This window comes from Balaenoptera borealis, assembly GCF_965194805.1.
Source record: "Balaenoptera borealis genome assembly, chromosome: 9".
Lineage (NCBI taxonomy): Eukaryota > Metazoa > Chordata > Mammalia > Artiodactyla > Balaenopteridae > Balaenoptera > Balaenoptera borealis.
Window position 1 is genome coordinate 111,779,130 of NC_138873.1, and position 19,422 is coordinate 111,798,551.

Genomic DNA, 19,422 nt, shown 5'->3' on the forward strand with positions numbered 1-19,422 from the left:
TTTCTAAAATTTGAAGTGCTAAAGTGAAGAATGAAATTGAAAATTTTTTAACAAAACAGATAAATGGATCTGCAAACTTCTCTTTTCACGATGAAGAGATGAAAAAGGTAATGGATTTTTCCGATGGCCTTTCTGAACGCATGAATCTGTCTTCTCCTGGGCCGGTAGAAATTTTAGCCACAGTGACAGAATCACTTACAGGTTTGTAGACTTTGAAGTGAAGGTAAAGCTATTTATGTTGTGCTGCTCTGTCATCTCTTATTATAATTGGTACGTTCATTTGAGGGCACCGTTGCCTAAGGATGCTAGTTAATGCTGAGATTGTCATGACTATCAGTGTAACTTGCAGAATGTTTTCATAATGAAGGGGAAACTTATGTTCTTTGAAAGGATGCACTTGAACCACCTGTGATAGGTATTTATAATTTTTTCCATCTCTATTTTTTTTTTCAACCTGAAAACTACATGGAAGGGCTACCTTTTCAGCTGACTAACCATCCTCCTTTTATTTTTTTAAATAACATCTTCTGAAATCTCACCTGCTCCTAGACAGTTTTCTCTTTTAATAATAAAATAAAGGTTCATTACTTGGATCTTTCGGTTGCTATTTTTTAATGGCTTTCACCAATCCCCGAAAGTGCAAAAAGACTGTTCTGTCAGTGGCCTGATCTCTGGTGCACATGTCATTGATTGGGGGACACTAATGGTGCTCAGAAGGGATCCACAGAGGACATGTGTGGTCCTCTTTGTGGCCAAGCCAAAGAGGCTTCTGTGTCCTGATATCCTAACCCCTTTGGGAAGTAGCTCAGATGGAGATATTTGGTGGATAGAAGCTGTTGGTAATATATTACTTTTACTTTCTAAATGGTGCAATTTCCAAAACAGGTATCTCAAGAAATGCAAGCTCCAATGTATTTTTCAAGCAACACGATTACATCATTGACATTTTTGATTATGCTACTGTCTTAAAGCCATCTCTCAACTTCACAGCCACTGTAAGTTGGCATATTTATTAATGGTGTAAAGCAGTAAGTTCAGTTTAGTGAAACAGAATGGGAAATAGTACTTTCAATGCTATTCAAAAAATTTAAGCCCAAAGTAGGTAGATTACTTTTCCTCTTTAGATATATGAGGCACACAGAATTGTTTCCAAATGACCTTTATCTAATTTATTTAAAAAAGTAGTTTCCAAAAAGTTTTTCCTCAAAATATATTTAATAAGTAATTCAAGTTAGATTTGAATTGCGACACTGAAGTTTTTATAAATTAATTGAAGGAATTAGATGGTAGTCAAAAAATTTCAGTTTCAGTTTGATTTTTATAATGACTGATTTTAGTCCTAGCAAAGATGTAGCATTAAAAAGTATCAACTAATCTACTCAATTTTTTGAGAGAATACTGAATTAACATTTAGTGACTGAGTGAATAAATGGGGCTTACAGACCTAAGAAGGACCCAATCTCTGCCCTGGAGTCACAGTGTTTGTGATGGTGACAAGAAAATATACACATAACTGTAATTCAAGGCAGGATAAATCAGTGTCATGAACACATCTCTGTAGGGATTTAAAACAGGTGTTGGCAAACTGTTTCTGCAGAGGGCTAGATAGTATATATTTTTAGCTTTGAGGGCCATATGGTCTCAGTCACAACTGTGTGACTCTGACATTGTAGCATGAAAGCGGCCACAGCCCCTTGGTAACCAAGCGAGGGTGGTCACGTTCCAATAACAACTTACTTCCAAAGAGACTGGATTTGGCCTCCCTTCCTGCCATCGTCTTCTGGCCCCTGCTTTAAAGAAAGGAGGGTCACTTCTTGTTGAATAGATCAAGAGAAGTTTTAGAGTTTCTATGTTGGTGACTATGTGGAGATTTGGGGGCAGGACTGCGCTCAGAGAGGGCCCTGTGCTGGTACCTTGCCCTAAGCATCTCTTCCATCTTGCTCAATATCTTTTTACAATAAACCAGTGATCTAGTGAGAAAAAAAAGTTTTAGATAGCTTCTGATTTTAAGAAGCTTATAATTTAGACAGTTTGAAAAGGTAGTTAAGAAAACCCCCAGGAATCTGCAAATGGTAACTTCCAAATGAATAGAGGGAAACAAAGAGAGTTCAGGGAGGAGGAGCTGCCTGTAGGATAGGGATGGGGGGGTCATTCAGGGATGCTTTATGGAGAAGCGGAAGACTTAGTCTATTTGTTACAAGATCAGCAGCATTTTCAGTGTTTGGACGTGTGGATGGGGAACAAGATGAGCTGAGACGTCTACACAAGGCGAGAGCTTTGGTTGGCAAGCCAGGGTGCCTTCAGGTGACGGCGACGGGACCGGGGCAGTGACGGCAGAGAGCTCGTGTCCAAGAGCGGTCAGAGAGAAAGCAGGAGGTGAAGCTTGGGGGTTGCAGAGAGTCCTCCGTGTCTCACATGCTCTAAGCAGCGAAGATCTTGGTGCCTTATGAACGTGGGAGGGGTGTGGCGAAAGCAGCGTTCCAGGGGGACTGGGGGGGGGGGTGTCTGGGTGCAGGAGGAGGGTAGCAGCCCGGGCACGAGGCCAGCAGGAGGCTTGCACTGCTGTCTGTGGGTGGAGAGCATGTAAGAGAGGTAAGACTTGGTGTGCATTGGATTTGGAAGGTGGGGAGAGGGAAGGGAAATTCAGAGATGTTAAGTCTGACGGAATTGTGGTATTAGCAAAAATAGGAAAGGCGAGATGGTTTCTCACTTTTAGATGTACTGAATTTGAGATGACAGGGATGTACAAGTAGAAGTTTCCTGCAGGGGGTTGGAGGTATTGAGTATGAGCTCCAGAACCAGGTCAGGATGGCAGCAGGAGTGCCGAGACCTTTGAGGGTAAATGATAATGAGACTTTGACAAATTCCCACATTTAGGGAGAGGGAAGGGGGATAAAAAAGGACACTGAGAGGATGTAGGAAGAGGGGTATGCAGTGAAAGAGGTTATTGTGGAGCCGTGGAAGGTAAGAGGAGCCATAACAGCCAGACGGGAGGGGAGGCCGCCTAGAGAGAGAGAGACCACTGAACCTGGAAGTTAGGGGGCTGCCGATGATTTTTGAGAGTTCAGTTTCATGGGAACAGCACAGATGGAAACTGGATTCAACTAAACTTGAATCCTTTGCTTCTCTTGTTTACCTGATTTCAAAATGTTTTCTTTTGACAATTAGGTGAAGGTAACCCGTTCTGATGGCAATCAACTGACTCCTGAAGAAAGAAGAAATAATGTAGTCATAATGGTGACGCAGAGAAACTATACCGAGTACTGGAGTAGATGGGATGGTGGAAATCAGGAAATAGGGGCTGTCCAGATCGTAAATCATACTGTCCCCCCAAATGGAATCTTCAAGATTGAATTCCCAATCCTGGACGATTCCAGCGAGCTACAGTTGAAGGTACCATCTGTTTCCCATCATTGTGTTACCGCAGCAACCTTAAAATTGTCATCTTGTGGTAGGCACTCAACCTGTTGGGAGGTCACTTTGGTACACAGGAAGTGGACACATATTTTTATTTTAAAAGAATGGGGGAAAGGGCTAAAAAGTGATTTAATGACAGTAGCTGAGAATTAGACTGAATGCTTCCTTGTAAATTCATTTTGAAGAGCAAAGGAAAATAGTGATCCGAAGATATGATGGAGAAGCCCCCAAACTCCCAGTCTAGGTGATTTTCAATCATTTGAAATGGTGTTTTGGCAGGAGCTGAGATCAAAGGGGAATATATTTTTTACCTTTACACTCCTTTGCTGGACTGAGACCCCCAGCCGTTCCCGCTCCCTTTCTCGTGGTCACTCAGCCCTGTCACAGTGTGGCTTCTGAGTTTTTCTCTCACCAGTGGTAGATTGAGCTGATATGATTTCTTGCTTATAGTTGAGTTCTGTATTGTGGGGAGAGGAAAGGATTCCTTTTCCATTTCCTTCTTTCTTCTCACCGTGTTTCCTGATAATACACCTTTGTTTTGGAAATAAGCTAGGACTGTACTTTTTTCCTCTTAGATTATGATGATGAAGACCATTTTACATGTTTACAGCTATCACTTTCTTTATAGTATAAGCTGTAAAATGATGAAGATACAATGTCTGGGGAATGTATTGTTTCCTGCATGAAGAAAAGTGAAAGTGATTGTCCAGCAGGTAACATCCTTTATCAAGGTGTTTCTAAAGATGAAACTTTATGGTTGCCTTTTCTTTTGTTGTAGGCCTCTTTTCTTGATACTGTGAGTAGCATGGCAGTTCATGATATGTTTAAGTCTCCTAGTAAAACGTACATCCAGCTAAAAACAAGAGATGAAAATATAAAGGTAATGCTTACAATCACTTGTTAATTATAATTGGACTGTCTTGCCACTGATAATGTATATATTAATTAAAGTATTTTTTTTCTAGGTGGGATCACCTTTTGAGTTGGTGCTTAGTGGCAACAAGCAGTTGAAGGAGTTTAGCTATATGGTAATCTCTTACAGAATCTAAATTTATGATCTATTGTAGAATCATCTGAAATAATGTCTACCTTAATTTTAAACTGAACTTACTGATTTTTAAAATTCAACCTCACACTTAAACTATTATATTTTAATGTATTGTATGTTATACATGCACAATATGTAATATTTATATACGTTCTTACAGAGTTTTCTTTTTTTTCTTTTATAAATTTATTTATTTTTACTTTTGGCTGTGTTGGGTCTTCGTTGCTGCGTGTGGGCTTTCTCTAGTTGCGGCGACTGGGGGCTACTCTTCGTTGCGGTGCACGGGCTTCTCATTGTGGTGGCTTCTCTTGTTGCAGAGCACGGGCTCTAGGTGCGCGGGTTTCAGTAGTTGTGGCATGTGGGCTCAGTAGTTGTGGCACCTGGGGTTAGTTGCTCTGTGGCATGTGGGATCTTCCCGGACCAGGGCTTGAACCCGTGTCCCCTGCATTGGCAGGCAGATTCTTAACCACTGCGCCACCAGGGAAGTCCCTCTTACAGAGTTTTCTTTTTTTTTAAAATTTATTTACTTTATTTATCTATTTTTTTTGGCTGTGTTGGGTCTTCGTTGCTGCGCGCGGGTTTTTCTCTAGTTGCGTCAAGCGGAGGCTGCTCTTCGTTGCAGTGCACGGGCTTCTCATTGCGGTGGCTTCTCTTGTTGCAGGGCACAGGCTCTAGGCACGCGGGCTTCAGTAGTTGTGGCACACAGGCTCAGTAGTTGTGGCTCACAGGCTCTAGAGCGCAGGCTCAGTAGTTGTGGTGCACGGGCTTAGTAGCTCTGCAGCATGTGAGATCTTCCCGGATCAGGGCTTGAACCCGTGTCCCCTGGATTGGCAGGCGAATTCTTAACCACTGTGCCACCAGGGAAGTCCCCCCTCTTACAGAGTTTTCTATGTCTAAGTTGTATATAAATTTACTTTGCAAAATTCTTACATTTTTTTCCTTTTCCACAATGGATTATTATAGGACATTGAATATAGTTCCCTGTGCTATATAGTAGGACACTGTTGTTTATCCATCCTATATATATATATACTTTGCATCTGCTAATCCCAATTCATCCCTCCTCTACCCTCCCCACTGACAACCACAAGTCTGTTCTCTGTGTCTGTGAGTCTGTTTCTGTTTTGTAGATATGTTCATTTGTGTCGTATGTTAGATTCCACATATAAGTGATATCCTATGGTATTTGAATTTCTCTTTCTGACTTACTTCACTTAGTGTATTATCACACTAGGTCCATCCATGTTGCTACAAATCAGCCTCACACCTTTTTAAACTGTCCTTTTTATATTGAAATCAAACTCTTTTTTTCTTTCTTCACCCGTATTTGCATTTCCAGTTTAAGATGAATAATGAAATCTTGCATTATGTTTAAAATTTAAAATTCTATGAGATAAGCCACATATGTTCATTATAGAAAATTATAAAACATAAGGAAAACAAAAACAAATAAAAATGCTCCCCATAAATTGTAGTTTTGCTAATCCAGCTCTCTCAGTGGAGCTCTGCATTCCTTCCACTCAGAAATAGATTCTTGACCATCAAGCTGCTGTTGGCTCAATTGTGGTTGCTTTATCTTATCCTTTTCTAATTACCAGCGTGTACTCTCTGTGTTGGTCAGGGAGGTTTATTTTTGTGTGTGTGTTCAAAAAGGATTTGAAGTTGCTTTAAGTCAAGGATTTGTATGTATGCTTAAAATTATGATAAACATAGCTGCCATTGAGATTCTCACTAGCTTTAGCATAAAATAAAACTCATGTACTCTTCTTTTCAGGTAGTGTCCAGGGGACAGTTAGTGGCCGTAGGCAAGCAAAATTCAACAACTTTTTCCTTAACACCAGAAAATTCTTGGGCTCCAAAAGCCTGTGTTATTGTGTATTATATTGAAGATGATGGGGAAATTATAAATGATGTTCTGAAAGTTCCTGTTCAGCTTGTTTTTAAAAATAAGGTAAGATTTAAGGTAATGATGTTTAAAAGAAAACTTCATATTAGTAAAGTCTGAGAAATGTAATATTTCTTTAGAAAAGTGTCATGAAACCAAATTGGTTAGAAATTTATATTCATTTCTAGAACTATGGATAAACCTCTTCATATTTAATTACTGTGTATCTATTTTCACCTGTGGAATTATTGGACGCTGTGCATCTTCTTTGTAAGTCATGGTTCTTGGCTTTAAGACTTTAATTCAAATCCAAGCACTTTCAGGATTTCCCAAATGGTGGAGTCAATATTGCTCTGACATGGAATTGCAATGGCAATATATGTGTGGTGTTGCTATTTGTGTGGGAGTGAAGTGAGGGGTGTAGGAGGGAGTGAGGCATCTGCAGTGATGTATGGAAGGAGAGCTGGGCTTTGGTTTATCCATTTCATCAATCTGGAAACTCACCCAGGACAAATTTACAATGAGCTTGGCTGCTTTGCATGTGGAGATCTCTTTGGAGTTTTGTCTCCACACACAGCAGTGATTTTTATAAACTAAGGTGTATAGCTTGTGGAGGAAACACTCCTGGGCCCCAACTCTGAGAAGTAACCAGATTGTAAGATTGACAGGTGGAGTTCAATTATCTCATACGTATTAAAATGAGCCATTGTTCTCACTAAAGGCTGCTGCCGTCTCAGGACCTCTGAAGCAAAATAATCATTATTAATATTATTATTTTTAATATTTATTTATTTATTTGGTTGCGCCGGGTCTTAGTTGTGGCAGGTGGGCCCCTTGGTTGCAGCTCCAGGGCTCGTTAGTTGTGGCTCACTGGCTTCTTAGTTGCAGCACGTGGGCTCCTTAGTTGTGGCATGCGAACTCTTAGTTGCAGCATGCATGTGGGATCTAGTTCCCTGACCAGGGATCGAACCCGGGCCCCCTGCATTGGGAGCGCAGAGTCTTATCCACTGCACCACCAGGGAAGTCCCCGATAATCATTATTTTAAAGTAGTGATTTGCAGAGTGCAGTTCTTCTGGTAGCATTTTCCCCCTTGATTTGTTAAAATTTTAAGAAGTAACAGTTGTTATCCATGCGTTTTTTATAGAGAACTGTTGACTCTAACTTTGACTGTCAAAACATGATACAAACTTCTATTTTCTGTCTTATGAAAAGAATATTTTAAAAGACAGTGCTGTATTCTGTCAGTTTCAGAGCACAATTTTTGACTTCTAGTGACTCCATTAATCCCCTGAGAAAGGTGAATTTTAAAGTAGGAGTAAGGCTTAAACATGGAGGCACACATCTCTGAAAGTGAGAGCAGGTTCTAAAAAACATCGCTGTGTAAAAGGCTTTGAGGAAGCAGACTGTATAAATAACTTCCAAGAAATTTCTTAGATATGAGAGATAAGAAATTAGTTTCAGTTGTGTTTGCAAAGATAAGTCTTCAATTTTTATATGATAATGTTTACCACATTTACTCTGCAAGAAACTGCATATTTGGAAATAAACTATGTTTCAACACAAGAACATTAATGAATCTTTGTTGATGTTCAGTAATGACTGTGGAATAAATGAATGAGATGTGGAAGGGGCAAGAGATGTAGTTTTAGAAATCATCCACACAGAAGTGCAGGTTGGAGCCATGGGGTCATGACGTGCAGAGTAAAGAATGAGAAGTGCAAAGTTTGCATACGATGCTCCTCCTTACCCCTTGTTTAAGGTATAAGTGGAGAAGAGTAAACTAGATACAATGGCTCAAGAGGCATGTGAAAGGAAGATGGCATTGGACAAGTTAAACAGGCAAGGAAGACTTTGTTCAAGACATTTGCAATAGGGGAGAGAGACTGAACTCAACTCCACTGAAACAAAAGGCAGGAGGGCTTTTAAGCACTGGTGTGAGTTAATGGAAAAGTGCTGGAAGACCCTGGGGGAGGGGTTGGTCAGTGTGATTAGGCCATCTGTGTTTGGTAACTGGAGTTTATATAAGTTAGGCTTCTATTCATCCACAGAGACTGGGAGAACAGTCAGGGCTCTTTCTTGATGATTACACTTCAAAAGGATGGCTCCCAGGTCTTTGAGAGAGACATTGCTGCTGGTGAAACTGGCAGGAAGCCGGGAGAAGATTTACATCTCAAAGGGACAGAGAAAACATTAACAATTGCAATTTTTTTAAGAAAAGGGAAATTGGGTGCTTAATGTCAGGAAGAAGCCTGTTTCTAAAGTTCAGGCAAGCTGAGGGGGACATTAAGGCCATCTTGATCAGGTGGTACAGTCACTGGGGCACGGGACTGTTGAAACAGAGCTGGGCAGGATGAACATTCCTAGGAGGAAGAGGCCTTAGAACATAGCCGTTGGGTTCAGCCGGGATGAGAGGATTGATGCTCTTTAAGAAGTCCATCATTGGATGAATGGATAAAGAAGATGTGGCACATATATACAATGGAATATTACTCAGCCATAAAAAGAAACGAAACTGAGTTATTTGTAGTGAGGTGGATGGACCTAGAGTCTGTCATACAGAGTGAAGTAAGTCAGAAAGAGAAAACACATATATATGGAATCTAAGGGGAAAAAAAAAAAGGTCATGAAGAACCTAGTGGCAAGACGGGAATAAAGACACAGACCTACTAGAGAATGGACTTGAGGATATGGGGAGGGGGAAGGGTAAGCTGGGACAAAGTGAGAGAGTGGCATGGACATATATACACTACCAAACGTAAAATAGATAGCTAGTGGGAAGCAACCGCATAGCACAGGGAGATCAGCTCTGTGCTTTGTGACCACCTAGAGGGGTGGGATAGGTTGGGAGGGAGGGAGACGCAAGAGGGAGGGGATATGGGAACATATGTATATGTATAACTGATTCACTTTGTTATAAAGCAGAAACTAACACACCATTGTAAAGCAATTATACTCCAATAAAGATGTTAAAAAAAGAAGTACGGGTAGGACTGTGCTTTGCTGAGTGTAATGACAGAGGAAGTTCAGGCAGCCGCGGAGGCACAGAGCATGGGGCCTGACTGTGTTGGTCTGATGGCCTCGTCCTGGGGAAAGACACCCCTGCCCAGAGCAGCCGGTTCTGGGAGTCCCCGGGGCTCTGACTTGCATGCACTCACTTCTGAGTCCAGGTGGCCAGTGTACAGGCACCGGCAGTTTCTTTCCTCTTTCCTGTCCCCCCTCTTGGATACTGGCCCTCTTCACATACGCCACACAGTGTCTTCTCTTCAGCACCGGCTGGCGGCTGTGGGGTGGGAGGTGGAGAAAGGGTAGAGAAGTGAAGGAAGACTCTGATTTATGCCACAGTGAGAGGTTCCATGACTGGCGAACACTGTGGGGCTGAGGTTTCTTTTTACTCCTTTCCCTGGAGAAGGCTTGTGTATGGTTTTAGAATGGTCCCCGAGCCAAGGCAAATGTAGAATCTTTGCTAGATTTTGTCATTCATCTGCTATTGGTAAGACGTAAGAAATGCTTTGAAAAAGTGTAATGTATCAATCCTGTTTTCTCCCTTTCTTAGATACAGCTATTTTGGAGTAAAGCCAATGCTGAACCCTCTGAGAGAGTCTCTCTTAAGATCTCTGTGACACAGCCAGACTCAATAGTTGGGATTGTAGCTGTCGACAAAAGTGTGAATCTGATGAATGTCTCAAACGATATTACAATGGAAAATGTGAGTTTAGCTATTTTTTCATTACAAAAATACACATTAAAAGAGAAAAAAAGAAACTTTATTGTGCTACTTCAGGTATCTAAAGGAAATTTCATTAGTTCCTTTTCAAGTATAAGTCAGTAATCAGTAAAGCTTCTGAATGAAAACGATCTGCGTTCCAGTTGTTAATGTTGGAAAGAGGCTATCGTGGTCAAGTGTCTTTGCTGTCTTACATGAGAAATGCCACTTAGAGTCTTCCCTCATTTTCGTACTGTATTTTAACTGAAGACTCTTGAGAAAGTACTAGGAAATGGACTTGCACAATTCTGAATGACATTGGAGAGAGCTTTATGTAATTATGAAGTACTTTCTATTTTGGTTGTACATAATGGTTATAAATAATTACAGTCCCCATTGAATCAGGAATTTGCAGTATATTGAGGGAGTGAAAAATCATGTTAACCTGCAGAAAACTTACAAACCAAGAAATATATGAACATTTAGTGTTATCTAAACTAATCACCTATTCGTTAGTCATTTCATTTTTATTTGTAAGCTCTTTTGTTTTGAATTTTATTTTATTTTTATATAGCAGGTCCTTATTAGTTATCTGTTTTATACATATTAGTGTATATATGTCAATCCTAATCTCCCAATTCATCCCTCCCTCCCAACCCCCCACTTTCCCCCCTTGGTGTCCACATGTTTGTTCTCTACATCTGTGTCTCTATTTCTGCCTTGCAAACTGGTTCATCTGTACCATTTTTCTAGATTCCATGTGTATGCGTTAATATATGACATTTCTTTTTCTCCTTCTGACTTACCTAACTCTGTATGACAGTCTCTAGGTCCATCCATGTCTCTACAAATGATCCAATTTCGTTCCTTTTTGTGGCTAATATTCCATTGTATACATGTACCACATCTTCTTTATCCATTCGTCTGTTGATGGGCATTTAGGTTGCTTCTATTACCTGGCTATTGTAAATAGTGCTGCAATGAACATTGGGGTGCATGTGTCATTTTTTTTTAACATCTTTACTGGAGTATAATTTCTTTACAATGTTGTGTTAGTTTCTGCTGTATTACAAAGTGAATCAGCTGTATGAATACATATGTCCCCATATCTCCTCCCTCTTGCATCTCCCTCCCAGCATGTGTCTTTTTGAATTACTGTTTTCTCTGGGTATATGCCCAGGAGTGGGATTGCTGGGTCATATGGTAATTCTGTTTTTAGTTTATTAGGAACCTCCATACTGTTCTCCATAGTGGCTATATCAATTTACGTTCCCACCAACAGTGCAAGAGGGTTCCCTTTTCTCCACACCCTCTCCAGCATTTGTTGTTTGTAGATTTTCTGATGATGCCCATTCTAACTGGTGTGAGGTGATACCTCATTGTAGTTTTGATTTGCATTTCTCTAATAATTAGTGATGTTGAGCAGCTTTTCATGTGCCTCTTGGCCATCTGAATGTCTTCTTTGGAGAAATGTCTATTTAGGTCTTCTGCCCATTTTTTGATTGGGTTGTTTGTTTTTTAATATGTGGCTACATGAGCTGTTTATATATTTTGGAGATTAATCCTTTGTCCATTGATTCATTTGCAAATATTTTCTCCCATTCTGAGGGTTGTCTTTTCATCTTGTTTATAGTTTCCTTTGCTGTGCAAAAGCTTTTAAGTTTCATTAGGTCCCATTTGTTTATTTTATATTTCTGTTACTCTAGGAGGTGGGTCAAAAAAGTCTTGCTGTGACTTATGTCAAAGAGTGTTCTTCCTATATTTTCCTCTAAGAGTCTCATAGTGTCCGGTCTTACATTTAGGGCTTTAATCTATTTTGAGTATATTTTTGTGTATGGTGTTAGGGAGTGGTCTAATTTCATTCTTTTACATGTAGCTGTCCAGTTTTCCCAGCACGACTTATTGAAGAGACTGTCTTTTCTCCATTATATATCCTTGCCTCCTTTGTCATAGATTAGTTGACCATAGGTGCGTGGGTTTATCTCTGGACTTTTCTATCCTACTCCATTGATCTATATTTCTGTTTTTGTGCCAGTACCATATTGTGTTGATTAGTGTAGCTTTGTAGTATAGTCTGAAGTCAGGGAGTCTGATTCATCCAGCTCCATTTTTTTTCCCTCAAGATTGCTTTGGCTATTCGGGGTCTTTTGTGTCTCCATACAAAGTTTAAGATTTTTTGTTCTAGTTCTGTGAAAAATGCCATTGGTAATTTGATAGGGATTGCATCGAATCTGTAGATTGCTTTGGGTAGTATAGTCATTTTCACAATATTTATTCTTCCAATCCAACAGCATGGTGTATCTCTCCATCTGTTTGTGTCATCTTTGATTTCTTTCATCAGTGTCTTATAGTTTTCTGAGTACAGGTCTTTTACCTCCTCAGGTAGGTTTATTCCTAGGTATTTTATTCTTTTTGTTGCAATGGTGAATGGGATTGTTTCCTTAATTTCTCTTTCTGATCTTTCATTGTTAGTGTATAGGAATGCAAGAGATTTCTGTGCATTAATTTTGTATACTGCAACTTTACCAGATTGACTGATGAGCTCTAGTAGTTTTCTGGTAGCATCTTTAGGATTCTCTATGTATAGTATCATGTCATCTGCAAACAGTGACAGTTTTACTTCTTCTTTTCCAATTTGTATTCCTTTTATTTCTTTTTCTTCTCTGATTGCTGTGGCTAGGACTTCCAAAACTATGTTGAGTAATAGTGGTGAGAGTGGACATCCTTGTCTTGTTCCTGATCTTAGAGGAAATGCTTTCAGTTTTTCACCATTGAGAATGATGTTTGCTGTGGGTCTGTCATATATGGCCTTTATTATGTTGAGGTAGGTTCCCTCTATGCCCACTTCCTGGAGAGTTTTTATCATAAATGGGTGTTGAATTTTGTTAAAAGCTTTTCTGCATCTATTGAGATGATCATATGGTTTTTATTTTTCAGTTTGTTAATATGGTGTATCACATTGATTGATTGGCATATATGGAAGAATCCTTGCATCCCTGGGATAAATCCCACTTGATCATGGTGTATGATCCTCTTAATGTGTTGTTGGATTCTGTTTGCTAGTATTTTGTTGAGGATTTTTGCATCTATATTCATGAGTGATATTGGTCTGTAATTTTCTTTTTATGTAGTATCTTTGTCTGGTTTGGTATCAAGGTGATGGTGGCCTCGTAGAATGAGTTTGGGGGTGTTCCTTCCTCTGCAATATTTTTTTCTTCTATTTCTTTCCTCTGCAAGTTTTTGGAAGAGTTTGAGAAAGATGGGTGTTAGCTCTTCTCTAAATGTTTGGTAAAATTCGCCTGTGAAGCCATCTGGTCCTGGACTTTTGTTTGCTGGAAGATTTTTAATCACAGTTTCAATTTCATTACTTGTGATTGGTCTGTTCATATTTCTATTTCTTCCTGGTTCAGTCTTGGAAGGTTATACCTTTCTAAGAATTTGTCCATTTCTTCCAGGTTGTCCATTTTATTGTCATAGAGTTGCTTGTAGTAGTCTCTTAGGATGCTTTGTATTGCTGCAGTGTCTGTTGTAACTTCTCCTTTTTCATTTCTGATTTTTTGATTTGAGTCCTCTCCCTCTTTTTCTTGATGAGTCTGGCTAAAGGTTTATCAATTTTGTTTATCTTCTCAAAGAACAAGCTTTTAGTTTTATTGATCTTTGCTATTGTTTTCTTTGTTTTTATTTCATTTATTTGTGCTCTGATCTTTATGATTTCTTTCCTTCTACTAACTTTGGGTTTTGTTTGTTCTTCTTTCTCTAGTTCCTTTTGGTGTAAGGTTAGATTGTTTATTTGAGATTTTTCTTGTTTCTTCAGCTAGGGTTGCATTGCTGTAAACTTTCCTCTTAGAACTGCTTTTGCTGCATCCCATAGGTTTTGGATCATAGTGTTTTCATTGTCATTTGTTTCTAGGTATTTTTTGATTTCCTCTTTGATTTCTTCAGTGATCTCTTGCTTATTTAGTTACGTATTGTTTAGCTTTCATGTGTTTTGTTTTTTACATTTTTTTCCCTGTAATTTATTTCTAATCTCATAGCGTTGTGGTTGGAAAAGATGCTTTATATGATTTCAATTTTCTTAAATTTACCGAGGCTTGATTTGTGACTCAAGATGTGATCTATCCTGGAGAATGTTCTGTGTGCACTTGAGAAGAAAGTGTAATCTGCTGTTTTCAGATCAAATGTCCTATAAATATCAATTAAATCTATCTGGTCTGTTGTGTCATTTAGAGCTTGTATTTCCTTATTAACTTTCTGTCTGGATGATCTGCCATTGGTGTAAGTGAGGTGTTAAAATCCCCCACTATTACTGTGTTACTGTTGATTTCCTCTTTTATAGCTGTTAGCATTTGCCTTATGTATTGAGGTGCTCCTATGTTGGGTGCATATATATTTATAATTGTTATATCTTCTTCTTGGATTGATCCCTTGATCATTATGTAGTGTCCTTCCTTGTCTCTTGTAACATTCTTTATTTTAAAGTCTATTTTGTCTGGTATGAGTATTGGTACTCCAGCTTTCTTGTGATTTCCATTTGCATGGAATATCTTTTCCTATCCCCTCACTTTCAGTCTGTATGTGTCCCTAGGTTTGAAGTGGGTCTCTTATAGACAGCATATATAAGGGTCTTGTTTTTGTATCCATTTAGGAGCCTGTGTCTTTTGGTTGGAACATGTAATCCATTCACATTTAAGGTAATTATTGATATGTATGTTCCTATGACCATTTTCTTAATTGTTTTGGGTTTGTTTTTGTTGGTCCTTTTCTTCTCTTGTGTTTCCCACTTAGAGAAGTTCCTTTAGCATTTGTTGTTCCTTTAGCATTTGTTGTAGAGCTGGTTTGGTGGTGCTGAATTCTCTTAGCTTTTGCTTGTCTGTAAAGCTTTTGATTTCTCCATCGATTCTGAATGAGATCCTTGCTGGGTAGAGTAGTCTTGGTTGTAGGTTCTTCCCTTTCATCACTTTAAATATATCATGGCACTCCCTTCTGGATTGTAGAGTTTCTGCTGAGAAGTAAGCTGTTAACCTTATGGGAGTTCTCTTGTATGTTATTTGTCATTTTTCCCTTGTTGCTTTTAATAACTTTTCTTTGTCTTTGATTTTTGTCAATTTGATTACCCTGTGTCTTGACATGTTTCTTCTTGGGTTTACCCTGCCTGGGAATCTCTGCACTTCCTGGACTTGGGTGGCTATTTTCTTTCCCATGTCAGGGAAGTTTTTGACTATAATCTCTTCAAATATTTTCTTGGGTCCTTTCTCTCTCTCTTCTCCTTCTGGGGCCTGTATAAAGTGAATGATGGTGTGTTTAATGTTGTCCCAGCGGTCTCCTAGGCTGTCTTCATTTCTTTTCATTCTTTTTTCTTTATTCTGTTCTGCCCCAGTGAATTCCACCATTCTGTCTTCCAGGTCACTTTTCTGTTCTTCTGCCTCAGTTATTCTGCTATTGATTCCTTTTAGTGCATTTTTCAATTCAGTTTTTGTATTGTTCTTCTATGTTTGTTTGTTCTTTAATTCTTCTAGGTGTTTGTTCTTTAATTCTTTTAGGTCTTTGTTAAACATTTCTTGCATCTTCTCGATCTTTGCCTCTATTCTTTTTCTGAGGTCCTGGATCATCTTCACTATCATTATTCTGAATTCTTTCTGGAAGGTTGCCTATCTCCACTTCATTTAGTTGTTTTTCTGGGGTTTTATCTTGTTCCTTCATCTGGTACACCGTCCTCTTTCTTTTCATTTTGTCTGTCTTTCTGTGAATATGGTTTTCATTCCACAAGCTGCAGGACTGTAGTTCTTCCTGACAGGCTGCAAGATTGTAGTTCTTCTTGCTTCTACTGTCTGCCCTCTGGTAGATGAGGCTATCTAAGAGGGTTGTGCAAACTTCCTGATGGTAGCGTCTGGTGGTAGCTAGAGCTCGGTGTTGCTCTATTGGGCAGAGCTCAGTAAAACTTTAACCCACTTGTCTGCTAATGGGTGGGGCTGAGTTTCCTCCCCATTGGTTGTTTGGTCTGGGCGACCCAGCACTGGAGGCTACAGGCTCTTTGGTGGGGTTAATGGTGGACTCCCAGAGGATTCTTGCAAAGGAGTACTTCCCAGAACTTCTGCTGCCAGTGTCCTTGTCCCCGCGGTGAGCCACAGCCACCCCCCAGCCTCTGCAGGAGACCCTCCAACACTAGCAGGTAGGTCTGGTTCAGTCTCCTATGGGGTCACTGCTCCTTCTCCTGGGTCCCCATGTGCACACTATTTTGTGTGTGCCCTCCAAGAGTGGAGTCTCTGTTTCCCCCAGTCCTGTTGAAGTCCTGCAATCAAATCCCGCTAGCCTTCAAAGTCTGATTCTCTGGGAATTCCTCCTCCCATTGCCGGATCCCCAGGTTGTGAAGCCCAACGTGGGGCTCAGAACCTTCAGTCCAGTGGGTGGACTTCTGTGATATAATTGTTCTCCAGTTTGTGAGTCACCCACCCAGCAGTTATGGGATTTGATTTTATTGTGATTGTGCCCCTCCTACCGTCTCATTGTGGCTTCTCCTTTGTCTTTGGATGTGGGGTGAGTTCCAGTGTCTTCCTGTCAATGATTGTTCAGCAGTTACTTGTGATTCTGGTGCTCTCACAAGAGGGAGTGAGCGCATGTCCTTCTATTCTGCCATTTTTAACCAATCTCTGTAAATTCTTTATATGTCCTTGTCAGTGAAATCTAGACTGTATAACCTACATCCGTTGATTGATTAACTACAGTGATTAACAACACATCAGGAAGAAAGATATATATGTATAGGCTAATTTGGTCATCTTGTTGTAAAATCAATCCATTTGAGAAAAATTATACATTTTTCTTCAGTCTATCCAACAAATTTTTCTCATTCCTTTTTAAAAAAAACTCCTTTAAAACCAATTGGTCACTTTTTTTCTCTTGCCTTCACTTAAATTCACATTATATTCTAAAAAGTCTGTAGCATTTTGCGTTTGATTTAACTGCATATAGCATCCTTCATTTTACAGCTTGCTAAATATCTTAATAAATATATTATTTCATTTTTCCTTCCATGTATATATGTACACACACAAATACACACACACACGTGCTCTCTTTGTCTCTGTCTCTATATCTTGCTGTACATTTACATTAAATTTTGTCAGATATTAAGATTGCTATCCCAGCTTTCTTTTGATTCAAATATACTTGGCTGGTATATTTTTCCATCCTTTTATTTTCAACCTTTTGTAAGTTTTTGTTTTACCTATATCTTGTAGATAGCATATTATTATATTTTGCTTTTGTTTTTTTAATCTAATCTGATAGTGTCTTTTAATAAGCTTATTTAACCCATTTACAAATTAGTCCTTGCTCTAGTTAAGACTTATTTCTGCTTTTTTATTTCATATTTTAAAATTTAGACTACTTCCTTTTTGTTTCTTTTTATTCTTTCTGTGGTTTTGGAAGTTATACATTCTATTTTTATTTCCAGGATAGATGCCCTTAACTCATGAATTGTGCTTATATTTATTTATCCTTATTGATTTCTTAAGATTATCAATATTTGTATCTTCATCTGCGAAGGCAAGCATTTTAGTGTGCTCTCATATTCTTATGCATTCTTTTTGTGTCTCCCTGTCTGCACCTCCTTCTCCAACCCTGGCCAGATCATGTTGCTGTTGTACAGAATTTTCGTTCTTTGTCATGATGAATTGCCCTTTCAATATATACTCTCCCTTCATTTTTTGATTCTGGGAATTTACATCCATTATTTCTTCCTATAGTTGTTTTCTCTCCATTTCTTCTCCTTTTCAGAGATTGGCACTTCTACTTTTTTTCTCCATATCTCTTAGCTTTTTGTTTTATGTTTTTTGTCTCTTTTGTCTTTTATTTATTTCTTTGGGAGAGTTCCTCAATTGACTCTTTCTGATCACTGATTATTCATCAGCTGTATCTATCCTACTTTGATGGATATCCTACTTTTATATCAGCTGTTATACTTTTAATGTCTATTATTTTCATTAGGTTCTTATATTTTTTCTTGTTTTATATTGCTAATATTTTACCTTACCTATATTTACTATGTTTATTTTAAATTCTTGAGCTGACTTTTCAGTATTCTGCTTCACATGTTGTATGTTGTCCAGTTGGATGTCTTTTATGGAAATTATACTCGTTGTATGGCTAGTTGATTTGGCTGCTACTCTGATAATGTCTGTTGGGGAAGGCTGAACACCAGGCTCCAATCTGTGTATGTCTTGTGAGTTTAAATAGAGGCAAGAGGTTGAGCTTCAGGGACTTGAGAACTACTCTTGATCCTCCCTGTGTGCTGTCCCCTTCCACTCAGCGGTTCACTTTTAAGCTCTTGGGGAAAAGCAGCCCAGGAAGAGGCAGTCTCCTGAGGTGATGACCCTAGCCCTGAGGGTTTGGAGGAGTAGAGGAGGAAGAGTAAGTGCTTAAAGGCCAGGGGTCTGTTCACGTTTCCTCGCCCTCTCACACCAGAAGGCAGAGGTGCTCACCTTGTATTATCCTGGCCACACTGCCTGCCTGCTGGCTGCTGGTTTTGGCAGTGAAATGGCAAGAATGATTGTCCTGAGGCTACCTTCTGAAGAGAAGCACTAGCAGAATTTAAAAACCTCCCTCCAACCGTCATCTGACTGCTATTTGTAGCAGCTTTCTGCCATCTGCTTCCTCCAGCACTCCAAATCGAGATACCCTTCCCTCTTCTGAGGGCTTTCTTGTTCTACTCATCCAAGTTCCTCCTTGCTTTTATTGTTTCTCCAGAGTTGGCTCTGGAGGAGAGAGTCAAGAGCCTATGATAATAGACTGTTTTGGTTTCTTTCATTCTTGTTAAATTTATAGGTGATACCCAGAGACTCTTGAATGCCTTGGAATAATTTAAGTGTCCTAGATCTTCCAGGACTAATTTTCAGATACCAGACTTCCCTTGCTGCAGCTTTGACAGTGCCTTTCACTGAGCTAGTGAGAAAAGGAGGACTTCTTTATGCAAGAGATGCTTCTTCCTAGATAATTCCATCGATTCGCACCTGAGTGTCAGCAGAAGGACATCTTGCACATATTGGTGTTCTGTGGCAGAGTTGGAGTTATGGAATGAAAACCTTTTCTCTCTATCCTATCTGGCTCTGGCTCCGTTGTCTATAGTTGAGCTAACTATATTGGCTAGCTTGTTGAGATATTATGAAATTTTCTGTTTTCTCATTCCATTGTTTTCTTCTTGGTACCTGTTCTAGCACCATGTTTACTTAACATGGATGTAGCAGTGGTGTTGTTAGTATAGCAGAAGCAGTGGTTTGGGTGTTTAATTTTAAACTTGGTGTGTTTTTAAACTTACACTTAGAACCTTTAGTAATTTTTTCCCTGTCTTTGTCTTAGTTTGTCAGTCTTAA

At 39.3% G+C, this 19,422-nt stretch overlaps 1 protein-coding gene and 1 long non-coding RNA gene across 3 annotated transcripts in view; one reads left to right on the forward strand and one right to left on the reverse strand.

Moving 5' to 3' along the window:
- The window catches only part of LOC309634743, a 632,894-nt gene that overhangs the window by 238,470 nt on the left and 375,002 nt on the right, over positions 1-19,422 (reverse strand). The window lies entirely within an intron of this gene.
- Positions 1-19,422, forward strand: part of CD109 (CD109 molecule) — a 132,608-nt gene that overhangs the window by 71,667 nt on the left and 41,519 nt on the right. For both annotated transcript variants that reach the window (XM_082405031.1, XM_082405032.1), the window contains 7 exons: positions 60-201; positions 886-995; positions 3,169-3,393; positions 4,196-4,297; positions 4,383-4,445; positions 6,240-6,416; positions 9,905-10,057. In XM_082405031.1, the coding sequence (XP_082261157.1) occupies positions 60-201; positions 886-995; positions 3,169-3,393; positions 4,196-4,297; positions 4,383-4,445; positions 6,240-6,416; positions 9,905-10,057 (972 nt within the window). The remainder of the gene's footprint in view (positions 1-59; positions 202-885; positions 996-3,168; positions 3,394-4,195; positions 4,298-4,382; positions 4,446-6,239; positions 6,417-9,904; positions 10,058-19,422) is intronic.